The sequence below is a fragment of the Leptodactylus fuscus genome, chromosome 2, assembly GCF_031893055.1.
Source record: "Leptodactylus fuscus isolate aLepFus1 chromosome 2, aLepFus1.hap2, whole genome shotgun sequence".
Taxonomy (NCBI): Eukaryota; Metazoa; Chordata; class Amphibia; order Anura; family Leptodactylidae; genus Leptodactylus; species Leptodactylus fuscus.
In genome coordinates, this window is record NC_134266.1 from 35,231,522 (window position 1) to 35,249,192 (window position 17,671).

A 17,671-nucleotide genomic window follows, 5' to 3' on the forward strand; every position below is an offset into this window, starting at 1 on the left:
TCTGTATGAGATCTGACTTCCACAAATCACATACCGATGACCTATCCCAGCCTGGACACCAGCGTCACATTGGCCCAGATTTACTATTGCGGTTAAAACTAGGGAGAAATATGTAAATCTGTCTCCCAAAATGTAAACAGGGAGACAGTGCCTCTGTTATGCTGCCCTCTATGGGAAGCACCGTGAACATCATGTCCGACTTTCCCAGAAGTCTTTACTGCACAATGCGGGGTTATAACCAAATCAATTTCTCGGCTACGGACGGCACCGTTTCTGTCTGGTTGTACTTCATCAGCGCAGCCTAGAGAGAATTGATTTGGTAGAAGTGAAAGGTTGAGAGACCAGATTATGGGGATAATGTCCATCCTTAGGGAGAGACCACCTTTTCAGGTGTGTGGAAACTTATATAGCCATAGTTGCTCCACTGCAAGGGAACATGGGAGGAATATGCAAATCTGTCTCCCAAGATGTAAACAGGGAGACATCTTGGGAGACAGATTTGCATATTCCTCCCATGTTCCCTTGCAGTGGAGCAACTATGGCTGTATAAGTCTCCACACACCTGAAAAGGTGGTCTCTCCCTAAGGATAGACGTTATCCCCATAATCTGTTTAAAACTAGACATTGACATAAACATGGCACATCTTGGAGAAATTAGTTTGACTTGATAGACAGGTGGGTGTGGATTCTAAGGAAAATGGGTAACTTAAAACAACAAAAATCATATTGTAAAATTCTTTTGTTCAGAATGTATTGTAGTATTGGGAACACGCATAAATAAAGAAGTAGGGTTGAGCTCTAAACCCACTGATATAGTGAGCGCACAAGGTCTAACACTTCGGTCTCATCCACATTTCTGAGATGGAGTAGAGACGGCCTGGGGAAAGTTATTATAATATTGTTATCTACAAACCAGGTTTAGTTGGGGCATTTTGCAGGATATTCAGAAGATTTTACTGTATAACGGAGAAAAAAAATAACTCTTTAAGGCTAAGGCCACATGATGCCCCAATGGGTTTGAAATTCACGCCATGTGGGGTAAGGGCTCGTTCACATCTGCGCCGGCACTCCGTACTTCAGGTTTCCGTTTCCTGCACAAAACAGAGCAGGAGACGGAAACCTGCAGGAGTCTCTCACCCATTCATTTGAATGGGTGAGAAAGCTGTCCGGCTGTGAGCGGCGGTGAGCGTTTTGCGCTCTCCGCCGCGAAACCGGGTTTTATAATCCAGACACAGAGTCGGACATGCAGTACTCTGTGTCCGGATAAAAAAACCGGTTTTGCGGCGGAGAGCCTAAAACGCTCACCGCCGCACCCGGTCTATGGTTTCCGTCTTCTGGCATGCAGAAGATGGAAACCATAGAACAGAGACCCTGAACGCAGGTGTGAACCTAGCAGAAACGTGACGTCATTTACTGACACTGATTCTGTGGTGTGCAGCCATAAGTGGATTAAACCCATTGAATCCACAGCACACAAGGCATGTTCATGTTTGGAGACTCCATCACACTGTGTCAAAAATCTTTGTAAAAATTGCTGCTAGTCCTACTTTTTCATGTCCTCAAGAAAGTGCAGTTTTATACTGAATTCAGAGCATGGTCGACTTTCCCATATGTGTCCTGTACCAGGCCATGTGATTGAACTGTAAACCAGGCCATATGATCGATGTGATCAGCTGATAAGTGAGGGAGGGCTGGGGTCATACCACTGATATGTGCGGATGCCCGGTGTCATACTGCCGATATGTGAGGGGGGCCTGGTGTCATACCGCTGATGTAATATTGATAACCTATCCACACCCTGCCTCTTTTTCAAAAAGTGCCAATAGTGGTGTAAAAGAGGCTATTTGCGCAAAAACTGTTTGAAAAAATATTGCAAACCCAAAGTTTGTGACTTTTTTTTTTTACTACCTAAGCACAAGGGGTTAATGAATTTCCCACATTGCGTTTGAAGTAAGAAAAATAGTCAGAACACACACCTGCGTATATACAGTGAACAGAGCTGCAGTATTCACCACCACCTACATACAGTGAACAGAGCCTTCTGCTTCCAAATCCGTCCCCGTATAGGTTTTAGCACTGGACACTGGCTGGAAGTGCCGAGTGCTGGACCCCACTGATCCGTAACTAGTGACCCTATCCTAAGGGAGGGCCATCAGTATCAAAAATGCCCTCCAGCCCAGAAAACCTATTTGATGACTTTTTTATAGACCACAGAGAAAACATGATGAAAAAATGAAAACAGGACAATGAATATTTTTAGTGAAAAATCTATTTTAATTTTATATTTAGTATCAAAGAGATTTTAATTAAAATACAAAGAAAACACTATATAGGTACAAAATATAGAAAACCCCACGCAGGGGGCACACAAATAAAGATCACATCTAGAGTTAATATTGGATATCTCATGGGGCCGGGGTAACAGCTAGTCTCAGATCCTGAGGGGCCGCATATACACTGCACTGGGATTGGTTGCTATTAGCAATAGGTGGATTCACACCTGCACTCCGTTGGGGGTTTCTGTCCCCTATTGCACTTGAAAAATGCAGAGTAGTGAGACATACCCCCCCCCCACCGCGCAGCAGCCCACCCATGTTTGTGCAGGGTGGGCCTTTATATTGTGCAGAGGGGCCACTGCAGGGCATTACCCTGAACGGAGGGATCTTTGGCATGAATTGGGAAGGGGGGCACACTTTCTGAACAGCCCAAGGCCCATGGCAACCTCAATCCTCCCCAGTGCTAAGAAAGAATTGCTACTTACTAGAGATGAGCGAGTAGTATTCGATCAAATCCCTCTCCTGCATAGGTATTGGTGTAAAAAAGCGCCAGGGAAGGTGGGAGAAAAAATAGCGGTTTGACACTTTATATTTTTTTGTGTTACTGCATTCAGCAAAAATATTTTTATAGACCGAGCATTTTCAGACACAGGGATAGCTAATGTCTATTTGTTTCACAGTATTTAAGTACTTTATATGTGTTGTAGAGAAAAAAGTGATTTCAATTTTTACTTTATTTTTTCTTGCATTTATTAGACCCCCTAGGGGGTCTGATCACTAACGCAATACATTACAATGCTACAAATTACAAAATATTGGCACTTCTACTGCAGACTGCATACATGAAGAGGCAGAGTAAGGGCCATTATATAACATGTTGGTTGCTGTGGGGCCAATATATTACATGTGGCACCAAAGAGGCCCTTCTACAGAGCATGGGGGCACTGAGGAGGCCATCACGTAACTGTTCATGAAGGCTCCAAACAAAGCCTTGTTTTATAAACCTTTATAAGTGATGGCTATTTGGAGGTGCCCGGTTGAGACATTTGATCACTAGGGGGCATTTCACCTGGTCTAAAGCACTGGCACCTAGTCGTGTAGGGTATGGTCTTCACACTATTGAGATCCCATATAAACCCAGAAACAAACAGAAACCTAGTTAAACATTGTTTTAGTTTTTTTTAAAAGTCATAATTTAAAAAAACAAACAAAAAACAAAGCACAGTCCAGAATTTGATGCGACAACAGAGGTGGGAATGGGGGTGCAGACTGTATGTAAGCCAGAGCGGTACATTGGGGTGTGGGCTGTGTGTGAGCAAGAGGGTGACATAGGAGCGCAGACTGTGTGCGAGCAAGAAGGGAAAAAGGGTAACAAGCTGTGCGCAAGAGGGGGAATGGGTGTCACCCTCTTGCTCGCACACAGCCTGCACCCCCCCCCCCCAAGTCACCCCCTCTTGTTTACATACAACATGCACCCCCCCTCCCTTACATATACCCTGCACCCCCATCTTGCTGACACATTCCTCTCTCTTCCCGTGTAACCCGGCATTGTGCTGTACAATGCAGATTAGCGCCGCCCACACTGATCACATGACATTATCCGACGTCCTTTAGGACTTCCTGTGTCCGCAGTACGCTCCTCCCCCTACACTGAAGACTACATTGCCCATGAAGCACCGCCGCAGGTGACGCGTCCTCTCGCGAGATTTCCTATTTCAGCCCGTGCTGATATTGCCTGAGAAACCCCTCGCTCTTCCTTTTCCTCAAGATGGCACCGAAAGCAAAGAAGGATGGTGAGTGCTGCGGGAGATTCGGTGTGATATACGGGGATGACGTGCTGATACCTGGCCGCCGAGCCTCGTAATGTGCAGCTCTCATGAGTAGGGACAGTAGCGGGGAGCTATGAGGCGGTGGAGGCCTGCTGGCCGTCTCCATGTGGCTCCCCCCGGGTGAGGCCTGGTGGTAGCTGCCGCATGTGGTGAGCCGGAGATCGGGGCCGGCGGGAGAGTCCATCCGAGCTAATGTACGGAGGCCGGGCCGGAGCACGTGATGTTCTAAGCGATCAAAGTATGATGACTGTGATTCCAACACTTTATATACTGATGCACCGGCCCGGTCGCGGAGTGTAGCGCATAGGCCGCTCACTGGCTAGTATAGTATATGTATGCCTCCTATATACTATGGATATCTGTATATCTGTCCTGTATCTGTGTCTAGTATAACCATCGCTAGCAAGTACAGTATACAGTATGTATATCTCTCATATATTGGTATATAGTATATACCTTTCCTGTATCTGTCTAGTATAGCCATCGCTAGTAGGTACAATATGTATATCACTCCTATATACTGGTATATAGTATAGATTTATGTCTACCCTTCTTGTATCTGTCTAGTATAGCTATCACTAGTAGGTACAGTATGTGTATCCCTCTTATATACTGATATCACTAATATAGATATCACTAAACCTATATATCCTTCCTGTATCACTGTTTAGTATACTTATCTCGAGGGTCTCTTCTCTCACTGATCATAACTTGTACCAGATCACGAACATATCAGACGTTTGTGATGACACGGAGCTAAGACCTGCTGCGGGCGTACATACAACTCTTCCACCTGTTACATCCTATAAATACAGTTTTCGGCTGATATAACTGGTTAACTTGATGTGATCTTTTTACTGTCCAGCTGTCCCTGCCAAGACTGAAGCAAAGTCTAAGGCTCTTAAGGCCAAGAAGGCTGTATTGAAAGGAGTACACAGTCACAAGAAGAAGAAGATCAGGACCTCCCCTACATTCAGGAGGCCGAAGACCCTGAGACTTAGGAGACAACCCAAGTACCCCAGGAAGAGTGCTCCTACAAGGAACAAGTATGTTGTCTTCCAATACTCAGCCTGCGAGTCTGGCGATCAGATATGTTCCCAGTAGATTTATTCTCGGTCAATTGCTCTGCATTGTTTTGTACACTTTTCTATAAACCCACATGGGTTAAAGGTGTGGGGTTTGTAGTGGCGTGCGGTAACGTCCGGGCACAAGTGATGTATTTTACAGCGATCAAAGACTGAATATCTGTGATTGCACTTATTACTGCTGATGTGCCCCGATGTACCATGGCTGTATTCACACACTGCAGTCATGTTGCTTTTTTTCCCTGCTTTTATCATTTGATAGCCATATGGCCATAATGTGTGAATACAGCTTTAGTGACTCTACCCCTGACAAGGGTTTCAGATGATTCTCTAGTTGTCCTTTAGCGTCCATCAGTATTTACGTTGATAGAGCTTCATATAGCTTTAATGGTTGTATTGCCAGCATTGTTTGGCCTTTGTTTTAAGGGTGCGTGCACACTAGGTATTTTTGAAGACCGTGAGTTACTACAGTAGAAAAATATTAATGTTTTGGGGGGAATTTAAATATCCCATTAATGCAGTATGTTGCGCCACTACTGTCCCATATGGATGTATTCTAAATCTTGCAGACTTGAGGGTTATGTCCCCTATGTGGTTTCCCCACGGAGGCTTCTAACTTGTTTAATGTCTTCTAACATATTGGGGTGCACCCACACATTCCAGCTGCTGCCCGTGACCACAGTTCTGCCCAGCTATGATACAGTAAGAACTGGAGATGAGCGAGTACTGTTCGGATCAGCCGATCCGAACAGCATGCTCCATAGAAATGAATGGATGCACCTGGTACTTCTGCTTTGACGGCGGCCGGCCGCTTAACCCCCCCGCGTGCCGGCTGCTTAACCCCCCCGCGTGCCGGCTACGTCCATTCATTTCTATGCGAGTGTGCTGTTTGGATTGGCTGATCTGAACAGTACTCACTCATCTCTAGTAAGAACATATTTTTGAAGGTAAACATAAGGTGTTAACTTCACAATGAGGTCATGGGAGTGGGCAGAGCTCTGGGTGCAAGTGGCAGCTGGGGCCTGAGTTATAAGAAATAAGATGTGTACTAGATGCTACCTACTGCTAGTAATTGAACTATATAAGCTGGTACATACGAGACTGGTTGCACGGTTTTGGGTCAAATGATTTTTGGTGCGATGTCTTTAAAAATCCTATGTAATTACTTGTGGTATTGATCAGAAGTCCAGTCACCTCTATAGCATCCATTGAATTCCATTCTCATTTTGTGATTTGCGGGGTCATTGAGTTTGGGTGTTGTCTATAAAACTAAACATCCCTTAATTGACCATTGGGATGGCTATAAAGCATGTGCTGAGTCAGTCTTGTGCTATCTTTCAGCTAGTCGGTCTGTTCAGATATATATTCTTTATTTATATAGTGCCAACATATTCTGAAGCATTTTACAAAACATAAGAATCCTGTATAAAAAAAAAAAAGACATTATAGTATAATAAAGTCGCACAGTAGGAGAGGACGCTGCTCACAAGCTTACATGGTATTGGGTGTAGTGTTAGTGTACTTCTAGTTACATGGCATGATTGTGATGACTATTGGTGATGGCTTCCTGCTCTGTCCCCTCATATTCTACAACACTGTATCCTGTAATAAAAATATATACACACACGTATGTGATGAAAGAAGCAATACCCATTTTGGAGAATCTTCAGTTCTGCCGTACAGCACCTGAATCAGGAGACTGGAGCATCTTGAGCCAACAGGATAATTGAGACTGGTGTAAGAAATATCAGTCTTAATAAATTCCATCTTTGTCTCCTATTTCGTAGATATGAGTAACTCGCACTGTCCAGTCTGTGTCACTAGGTGCAGTATTAGGGAACCTTCACACGGAGTAAACGCGCATGTATTTTTGCAAAAAGCACGTGTAAAAATAAGACTACCATTGACTTCAATGATATTTTTTCCACGTGTAAAAATACGCCTGTAAAATGTCATTGAAGTCAATTGGAGTCTTATTTTTTTTACACGTGTATTTTGCAAAAATACACACGCATTTACTCTGTGTGAAGGCTCCCTTACTGTATAAAAGAATGTGTACTTGAAAAAGTCCATAGATTTATGTATATATGATTGTTTATAACTTGGTATTCTAAGGAGTTAAACAAATACATATACAAGACTGGCCTACACCCCCTTAGGTTAATGTCTCATGCTGCAGGTTTGCAATTGGACCCAGCCTTGGCAAGCAGCCCATATCGGCTTGTGTACACTGTGGGCTTCACAGGCAGTTCACCATGCTGCTAGCCACAGCTTCAGCCACAGATTTCAACTATGTCGATACAAAGGCTTTGGCATAGTCGAAATCCATGGCTGAACATGCAGCAATAATTGACTTGATGTGTTCCTACCCCACATCACGACACTATGTACTATGGGATTGTTCTGCAGCTTGTGGATTGGATTATTTTTTCAGTACACTTGTACAGTATTTCGCTGCAAGTTAACTGCTGGCAATCCCACTGTGGTAACCTCTCAGGGTGTGGAGTTAGTCTAAGGATGTGATCCTTGAAGACGGTGAGACAGTCGATGTACTGTAACCTGCAACAGCTCAATGTTAGTGTTATAAACTGCAGAGTCCACTTTACAACAAAGGTTTTAAAGGTTTTTTTTTGGGGGGGGAGAGCATCTTCTTTGCTCATTTCTGAGAAGCGCTTGGTGTGACCATTTTGAATCCCCAACATGGGAAAACACAAGCTTGGTATTAGTCTGACTCAATGCCCTTTTTTTTTCTTTTTAGGCTTGACCATTATGCCATCATCAAGTTCCCTCTGACCACTGAGTCAGCCATGAAGAAGATTGAAGACAACAACACTCTGGTTTTTATTGTTGATGTCAAAGCCAACAAGCACCAGATCAAGCAGGCCGTGAAGAAACTGTACGACATTGATGTGTCCAAAGTGAACACCCTCATCAGGTGAGCGGAGTAACCCCTGACTGTGCCCAGTCTGCAGATACATATGCACATGATGGAAATATTTTTCTTTCTGATCTCTGTGATGTTTCCAAAGGAACCACTGATGCATGATTAGAGATCTGAAGCCTGTACATATGGATGACAAACCTGTCTAATACGAGATTATTTCTTTTCAGGCCTGACGGAGAGAAGAAGGCATATGTCCGCCTTGCTCCAGACTACGATGCCCTTGACGTTGCCAACAAGGTAAAATCCGTCTTTCTTTGTCATTTCCGTCCAAAAGACTGAAAAGGAATCACACAGAGATGTGTATAGAATTGCATGGGTCCTACATTACCTTCATATGTCTCCAAATTCACAATTCCGAGTGAGGATTATGCACGGCATATAGTATGAGTCCACAATGGCCAGTTTTTAATTCTTGGCCTTGTGGTGAGTGTGCACCATCATTGGTGTGCAGCTTTCAGTTCTCTATGCAGATGTGACATAGGCTATAGTGTTCAGTATTAAAGTGGTTATCAATAAAAGGTTAGTGGGGGTCCAATATGCAGGACCCCCATTTATCAGCTGTTTGAAGGGGATGTGGTGGTTGTGCTCGGACAGTGACCCTTCATTCACTGCAATTGCATAACTTGCCGTTTGTTTTACAATGGTGATGCAGTATAAACAGATAAGAGGTCGTGATGCTCACTCAAGCCCAAAAGCCCCTTCAAACATCTGGGGGTCCTAGGTGTCAGACCTCCCACTGGTCTTTTATTAATGACCTATCCTAAAGAGAGGTTATGAGGAAAACACCTTTATCACCTATTCAGTAGATAGGTCAGTGGTGGTCTTTGTCTCCCAGATAAAGGGCCCATGTCCTCCATTTTTCTTAACTGCAAGACTGTCTGCAAGAGAGTAGAGTGAAGCATGATATGTAGTGCAGTGCACTAAAGATGCCAAATTTCTGTACTTGAACTGACCTTTATGGGACTGAAGGAGATCACATTTGTCTTGGCTAGACCTAACAAGCTGTGTATATTCTATAGTAGATTTTCCTATGTGCATATGATGGAAACTTACCCTGTCTGAATACATTGATGTGTTCAAAGGAACCACTGATGCACCATAGTTGCTTTCTAGATTTTCTTGTATATCAGGATGGCTTAAAGGGGTTTTCCAGTTATGGACACTTTTCCTGTCCTGAGATTGTGAATGAAGCGCCATTTTGCTTGCATGACTGGTGCTCCATTTACCTCAATGTGGCTGAGGACTAGTCCTGGCAGCTCCATAGAAGTAAATGGACCCAGTCATGCAAGTGCATTGGTACTTTATTCACAGGGGGACTTTAGATCCTCTGGATCACTGTGGGACCAGGCAATCTAGCCCTCTGTGATCAGATTTTTATCTCCTATCCAAATGCAGGGAATAACTGTCCATAACAGGACAACGCCTTCAAGCTTCTGTATGCAATGTCTGAGGGTGATTAGTGCTGTCTGATATTTCTTAGTGAAATGCCACTTATTTTAATAATTTTTTTTATATTTTTTTTTCTTCCGTTACAGATTGGTATCATCTAAACGCAACGCCAGATGTTCTGTAAAGAAATAAATCAAATAAACCAAACTTTTTCTGTGTTTTTGTGAATGTTAATTTGTAGTATAAAAAGCACAAGGGGGTAAGATGGTAAATGTCTGGCTCAGTATTATTTGGCATAAGCAAATGATTGTTGGCTTGCAGTGATACCCCAATTCTCAGGGGCCCCACGGGATGGAAACTGCGCGGGAAAAATGGTGTCGTTTTACAGTCAGGGCAAAGTGGATTGGATTCTAACAAATCCCATGCCCACTTTACGGTAAAAATTGTGCCGGTTTTGGAAATCACATGTCAATTATATCTACGGAAATGCCAGCGGTTTCCCCATAGATATAATTGTAACAAAGTCTGCGATGGAAAACTCTGTGAACTTTCTGATTAAAGCGCTGCGGAAAGAACGGTGATACGTTCCTGCTGCAGTTTTTTTCCGCAGCGCTTTATAGCTGCATGTCGTCCCATGGGGTATAGCCTTAAACAGGATTTCTGGGTTAAAAATATTGATGACCTCCCCTAAGGAGAAGTCATCAATATTTTTAGCCTAGAAACCCCTTTAGGCTAAGGCCCTACGTAGTGAGCAGCAATCAGAGTGATACGGAAACACATCGTGTACTTTTCACTGAAGGTTAGCAGTTTCCCCTCTGCAGACTTCCTCTCCCTATTATACCTATATGGTAACGCCAGCGTTTCCTTGGGTGTAATTCACATGCTGCAGCTTACAAAAAATGCAACAGTTTTTGAAACGGAAGCATTTCTGCTGCAGATTTTTTTTTTTTTTCTGCAATATGTGTTTAGGATTAACCAGAATCCCATTCACTTTGCAGTTACTGTAATATGTGGCCTGTTTTGCTGTGTTTTTGCAACATGGGGCCTGACCTCAATCCTGCGTCAACTGCGACTTTACAGATTGTTGTCTTGATGACACTGGTCTGCTGCCTACATGTTGTATACACCATTTTGGAGAGACTTGCCGGTCCTTTGGAATAACTGCTACCAAACTGATATGTTGACAGGCTAGTGAGACCAAAGACGCATGGTGTTTAGCAAATGTGGAGCAGTTGGCCATGGCAGATAGTAAGGACATTTCTTACATTCTTCAAGTGCCCTGGGAACATTTAGGGGTGCAGTCTTGGTAGTTTCCAAGGACAGAAAATCAACCTTTGCTCTAGTAAGACTGCAGAATTACCTGGGTGGCCACAAAAGGATGAGTAGATTCAGAGATATTACCGACCAGTGTGTGACTGAGCCGTCCTGAGTAGAGATGAGCGAGTACTGTTCGGATCAGCCGATCCGAACATAACGCTCCATAGAAATGAATGGATGCACCTGGTACTTCCGCTTTGACGTCGGCCGGCCGCTTAACCCCCCACGTGCTGGCTACGTCCATTCATTTCTATGCGAGCGTGCTGTTCGGATCGGCTGATCCGAACAGTACTCGCTCATCTCTAGTCCTGAGTTCTGGCTCTCCTCAAATCTCAGCCCCTCTAGAAGTGATTGAGCAGCTCTTGTTTAGGTTTCCATTATATCAGATGTGATGTAGCCAGATATTTAGGCTCTCAGCAAGGGAGGCTATCTCCAGAACTTAGTGTATCCACCTAGCCTCAATGGAGAGATCACTGGTTATGTCAATATGCAAATGAGCTTCTTGGAGCAATGAGGCACCAATTTACAAGGGGGCTGGATTTAGGTGACCTGTCCTCTTGCACTGTGTTATCTGTTTGAGGCTTTTTGTTGTTGACTGACTTTAAATGTATATGTCTCTGTGTTCTCTAGATTATGGACCTCCATACCTTGCAATGACAAAATGGGCTATGTTATAGAGGTGATCTAAGTATTTCCTTGGGACAATGTAAAGTAATGCTGTTTGGGGTCAATCCTAGCATCACATGGTCATGAATTCAAGACTAAAATTATCAGTCATTGAACAGTTCTACAGTACTTGGACTGTGTAACCTATGGAGACTGTAATGTCTCTGAATATGATGGAAAAATCCCATGAAGCAGAGTAGCATGGAAAAATCATTGTTTGAATCTTACCATTTATCTCCTGTGCAGAAGTCTATTGGTGTTTTTACATGCCAGACGATAAGTTCTGTGCCAATCTAAAGGTCCCCAAGTCTCCCCCCCCCTCCTCCTGACACTGCTTTGTCCATATACTAGTACTGGGGGAGCAGCGTTCCTCGCATCTTGGCTTGGTGGTAAGGAACGCCCCCTCTGTCAGTACAGGGCTATGGATGGTACTGTCAGGAGGGGTGTTCCTCAGCCCAGCTACGCTGTCAAGAATCTATTGACAGTGAAGAGATATCTGTAACTACACCGATTATCTCTTGCCCTGGGGCACAACTGAAAGGCAGACAGTTTGCTGAATTCAGCGCACTGTTGGCTTTTCAGCGGGATATAAAACCACATGTGCCCGAGGACATGAAAGGGAATTGTAATTGACTTACCTGGTCTGGGGATCATGGATGATGGACCTAGGGGTTTCACCATGTAACTGACCTGTACAGTCAAACAATGAAGTAGAGGCCTGTTTTTAAGTTTAGCCAGGAGCACAGCAGGAATTAAAATGGGGTGGGCTCTACCAGTGACCTATATCTCCAAATCTGACGCTGAATTCATATACTTGAATGCTTTTAATAGACTCCTCACGGTCTCCTACTTCCTAGAACCCAATCTGTGACTGGGATGTCATAATTTTCCTTTGTAGGATAATAGAGCTATAGGCGTCCCTGCTCTGATTGACCTGGAGTCGTGACGTCTTGTTACCACCCACATACACGAATTTGCGGCCTTCTGTATTGCATGCATTTCCTGGGATGTATTTGACCATCTGTGTACTGGTTTGTGGATTGAAATTACTGTACAAAATACACGGGCGCTGCACTGACACATTAAAGCAAAGCCTCACTATGAAAGAAAATGAACACGGGTTAAAATATGACTAGACACATCTCATAACTTGCTATAACATATACATATTGTATTACAGGCACCACCAGTTCTTTAAAAATGTTTAATGTAAAACTTGACGAGTGCTTGGTATGGAGTCTTAAGTAGAGCTTTCTTACACCCTGCTCCAGGACTCATCACTACACATTGGAGAGCAGGAGCTATGACAAGAATCTACACAAAATGCACCCAAAAAGAAAGAAAAAAATAAAAAAACTAGAGGGCACTCACCACATAGCCGGATACTTTTAAATTCAGTCCTTTATTGCCATATATTTAACCCCTTCCCGCCGATGGCATTTTTTTGATTTTCGTTTTTGACTCCCCTCCTTCTAAACCCCATAACTTTTTTATTTCTCTGCTCCCAGAGCCATATGAGGTCTTAATTTTTGCGGGACAAATTTTTCTTTGTGATGCCACCATTAATTATTCTATATAATGTACTGGGAAGCAGGAAAAAAATTCAGAATGGGGTGGATTTGAAGAAAAAATGCATTTCTGCGACTTTCTTACGGGCTTTGGTTTTACGGCGTTCACTGTGCAGCCAAAATGACATGTCCCCTGTATTCTGTGTTTTGGTACGGTTCCAGGGATACCAAATTTCTATGGTTTTATTTACATTTTGACCCCTAAAAAAAAATTCCAAAACGGTGTTAAAAATTTTTTTTTCTAAAAGTCGCGATATTCCGACGGCCGTAACTTTTTTATACATAGGTGTATGGGGATGCATAGGGCGTCTTTTTTTGCGGGGCCGGGTGTACTTTTTAGTTCTACCATTTTCGGGAAATGTTATTGCTTTGATCACTTTTTATTCAAATTTTTATCAGAATTAAAACAGTGAAAAAACGGCGGTTTGGCACTTTTGACCATTTTTCCCGCTACGGCGTTTACCGAACAGGAAAAATATTTGTATAACTTTGTAGAGCGGGCGATTTCGGATGCGGGGATACCTAACATGTATATGTTTCACAGTTTTTAACTACTTTTATATTTGTTCTAGGGAAAGGGGGGTGATTTGAACTTGTAATACTTTTTATATTTTTTTATATTTTTTTTTAACTTTTTTTTTTTATTTTTTTTTGCATTTATTAGACCCCCTAGGGGTGTTGAACTCCAGGGGATCTGATCACTAATGCAATGCATTACAATGCTAATGCATTGCAATGCATTGCAAAAAATCATCATCTCTTTTGCAGGCTGCATGCACCAGCCTGCAAAAGAGAGAATTTGCAGACCGGCTGGGAGCCTTTAACAAGGCTCCCGGCTGTCATGGCAACGTGACGTCGGCCCTGGAGCATGCTCCAGGAGCTGGCGATCCCTGCCAAAATGGCGGCTCCCATGCGCAGCCGGGAAAATGGCGCCTCCGGCGCCTTTGACAGCAGCGCCGGAGGGGTTAATGCCTCCGATCGGTCCGGGGACCGATCGGAGGCATTAGAGCTGGTTGTCTACTGCTTAAAGCTCCTGGGCGGTCGCCATAGTTACATACCCGACACGTGCCGTACTATTACGGCGCATGTCGGGAAGGGGTTAAAAGCAGCTCCTGGGAGGGAGTGAAATACACATTGGCATCGGGGTCACAGCTGTTTCACACTATTGTAGCGCTTTCTCAAGCCTAAACATGCATGTGTAGGCTAATGGTATTTTAAGCCCTCTTTCCCTTGTTTCTTCCAATCCCCTACTGTCCAGTTTTCATACTTTTTTTGTTGTTGTTGTTGTTGTTGTTGTTGTTGCTGCAAACTTGAGCTGACACTTCTTATGATGATTTTGAAATTGAGGTTTCTTGAACTTCTTTTTCAGGCAACCAATTGTGTAATTGCATGGATGTCTATGGTCTCACTATTACGAGGCATATGAGCCACCTGCACGGCCGTGTTTGTCACACCAGAACTTATAGACCTTGTGATGAACCGACTTGTTGACTTCATGTTTATGATGCCATTTTTGTAGCCAAGACATGGTATAATGCTCCATCAGTCCATCTTTTAGTAAATTGAACCAGAACACCCCAAAACAGTATGATGCCCTACTACTGCCCCCACATAGTACAATGCCATAATAGGGCCCTCATTGAACATGAGGAAACTCTCTTTGGTCCTGTATAATGATGCCGACAGCAGCCTGGAGCAAGACTGATATCTTCACCACTGTCTGTTTTACACTGATGTATTACAGCAGTTGCAGGAAGGATCAGCAATTGTCCCTACTGCCTACAGCAGCATAGTCACACTTGTACTACGTCTATATGGGGTGATGGCTGGCCCATGCTGTCTATACTGCAATACATCAGTGCATAGAGGACAGTGGTCAGGAGAGCAGTCTTTCTCCATACAAAAGCAGGGGTCCAGACCAAGTCCGCCTCAAATTTCTCCTCCATTTCTGCCATGTGAACCTACCTTACAGTATAAGTGAGATTACGTGTTAGGGTGGTACAAAGATGTCAGCGTATATACTATAAGGCTAAAGGGAGAAAATGCAGGATCCAGTAGCGTTAAAGGGGTATTCCCACGTCGCATACTCACCAGTCTTCACTGCTGTAAAATCTTTCTTCCTGGTTTCTTGCATCATTTGGTGGGTGGGGTTTCACATGCAACCTGCTGTTTAGCTCCACCTCCAAATTAACATGTAGCTCCGCCCACCCATATTGGACTATGAAGTACAGGCAGCAGCAACTCCATTCTGTGTTACATACAGAGACTGCCTGTCTCTGCCATAATGAACACAATTGAATTAGCTAGCCTGATAACTGGGAGAACAGAAGAAATGAAAGCAGCTCCTCTCCCCTATCTGAGAGCAGGAAGCTAGGTCACGTGGTGCAGACACAGGAATAGCTAGATACACAGGCTGGCTCCCTGCACTTAGCCCCTCCCCCCTGAGAGCAGCAGATGCATCACTTGACTTTTGAGTAGATAAGTCAGGGCTGTGGCCACAAATAATTGAATAAAGTAAGATAGTGGACAAACAAAGCAGTTTTGCTGAAGCAATGTATTTAGGAAAAGTCTTACATCCACATTAACAAGCAGTATAGATAGGATCCTTGTGATGGGACAACCCCTTTAATAGGGAATTGTCACAGCTCTCACCTCTACTCTCTCTCTTCACACATCACAAAGCACTCTCGCAACACCCCATAGACATTAGGCAACTCAGGCAAGATGGCTGCCCCATTAATTATGTAAAAAAAAAAAAAACGAAAACTTCTATTAAAGGGTTTATCTACTTTTCTAATATTGATGGCCAATCCTTTGGATAAGTCATCAATATTACATCTGTGAGAGTTTGGCACCCAGGACTCCTGAAGATCAGCTGCTCCAGGACAGCGCGGTTCTAGTACAGTTTACATACTAGGAGCTGTGCTGCTCACTAACGTCTATGGGACAGGTTTGCCGTACCTAAATTCACCACTACACATGATGTGGTGAGTGAGCAGTGCGGCTCCTGCCATGCAAACATTACCCAGAGCTGCGCTATCTTGGAGCAGCTGATCTACAGGGATCCTGGGTGTCAGACCTCCACACAGATCTAATATTGATGAACTAACCTAAGGATAGACCACTGATGTCCTATCCTAAAGATAGGCACTAATATTGTAATCCTAGAAAAGTTCTTAAACTCCTTGTGGGTATGACATGGGGATATATGGATTATGTTAATTCGTAACTAAATTCCGACCTACAATCCTGGCCTTACAAAACTTCTTACATGTTATAAAGACATTAAGGGTCCTAGACGGTTTTCTGAGCATAATGATTTGTGGACATACTGACCATGGGAAATATGGGACCGTAATGTGCATGTACAGTACAGTCCCACTTTGTTCACACCAACACATGGGTGTTTATTGTGAGACATAATACTATGTGTCGGTCAAGGTCTTTGGCAACAGTGTTGGGGGGTAGGGAGTCCCATGTCAAAAGTTCGCCACAGGGTCCTGCCATTCCTAGTTACGCCACTGCCTGAAATTTTGGTACTTTTGCCAGCAAGCATAGTGCAATCTGCTTTCAAAAATTTCAGAACCCCAGTATCAATGTGGTCCTTCAGATTTAAAGGACAGTGGGATCAGTTGATTTGTTGATATCTGTTTCCTCAAATAAAAGCTATAATTCTACATAACTAATGGCTACTGAGTTGTATGTGAGTCAGTTCTTTCACTGAACACTAGATGGCCCCACAGGATCAGTGGATTGTTTATTTACACACTCTAAGCTTCGCTACCGGGCTATAGGGTTTCCTCTGCACAGACTTTTCTTGTCCTGTTGTGTTGTTTTAGATTGTGTACCAGTTACAGAAGTTCTGTCTTTTGGGTTCCCAAGTTGCCCCCAAAGGACAGAAACCCAAACACTAGTGTGTGCCTAGCATAAAAAGACCACCCAAAATTGCATGAGGTGGCCAGGACTGCTTGAACCATAGGGCCAAGAGTGCACTTGCACCAGATCCTATGTTAGCAGGGACCCCTTCAGACAGTTGGACAATCCTACATTTAGAGTTCTATCCTGGGTAGTGGGTCCGGGCTGCTATGACTCCTCTGGACACAGATGAGTTGAATACAGTGGTAAAGCAGGGAGCTGTTCACTTCCTGCTTCACCATTCTGCCCCTGTCTCTGCTGCTGGTGTCTTTGAAACAATAGGAGTGATATAGTGACGTCACTGACATCAAGCCTGTTGCCGGAAGACTACAGGAGCAGAGACAGGAGAAAACAGACAGAGGAACCCGGAAGGTGAGTATTTCGTTTTATTTGTTTGATCCATTGTGAAGGGGGCAAATGGAGGAGGGCAATGTATACTATGAGGCAACTGGAAATAGACATATACTGTGGGCGGACAAGAAACTGTGATGGCAACTGGAGGGGGACAATATGCACTGTGGGGGCAACCGGAAGGGGACAAGAAACTGGAGGCAGCAGGAGAAGAACAACATATACTGAGGCGACAATACATACTGAGGCAAGAAGCTATGGGGGCCACTGCATAGGGACACCTTATACTGTTGAGGAACAAGAAACTATGGGGTCTCTTGGAGGGGCACAT

General features: G+C 43.8%; 1 protein-coding gene and 3 non-coding genes across 4 annotated transcripts; all 4 read left to right on the plus strand.

Annotated features, from left to right (window-relative positions):
• Positions 1–3,979: 3,979 nt before the first annotated feature.
• On the plus strand, positions 3,980–9,730 carry RPL23A (ribosomal protein L23a). Its single transcript, XM_075263584.1, has 5 exons — positions 3,980–4,069; positions 4,971–5,151; positions 7,949–8,125; positions 8,302–8,371; positions 9,670–9,730. Exons 1-5 carry the CDS (start codon positions 4,045–4,047, stop codon positions 9,682–9,684), a joined length of 468 nt encoding a protein of 155 aa, XP_075119685.1. The 5' UTR covers positions 3,980–4,044; the 3' UTR covers positions 9,685–9,730.
• Positions 5,310–5,381, plus strand: LOC142196382 (small nucleolar RNA Z17). The gene has a single exon (XR_012715215.1). It is a non-coding gene; the product is annotated as a small nucleolar RNA Z17 (small nucleolar RNA).
• Positions 8,169–8,234, plus strand: LOC142196380 (small nucleolar RNA SNORD42). The gene has a single exon (XR_012715213.1). It is a non-coding gene; the product is annotated as a small nucleolar RNA SNORD42 (small nucleolar RNA).
• On the plus strand, positions 9,167–9,231 carry LOC142196379 (small nucleolar RNA SNORD42). Its single transcript, XR_012715212.1, has one exon. It is a non-coding gene; the product is annotated as a small nucleolar RNA SNORD42 (small nucleolar RNA).
• Positions 9,731–17,671: the final 7,941 nt, after the last annotated feature.

Bases quoted from the DNA above. Each gene is read 5' to 3' on its own strand.
- RPL23A (XM_075263584.1), top strand. From the start codon at position 4,045: ATGGCACCGAAAGCAAAGAAGGATG. The intron at 4,070-4,970 runs GTGAGTGCTGCG...TTTACTGTCCAG, and splicing joins ACCGAAAGCAAAGAAGGATG to CTGTCCCTGCCAAGACTGAA. The intron at 5,152-7,948 runs GTATGTTGTCTT...TTTTCTTTTTAG, and splicing joins AGTGCTCCTACAAGGAACAA to GCTTGACCATTATGCCATCA.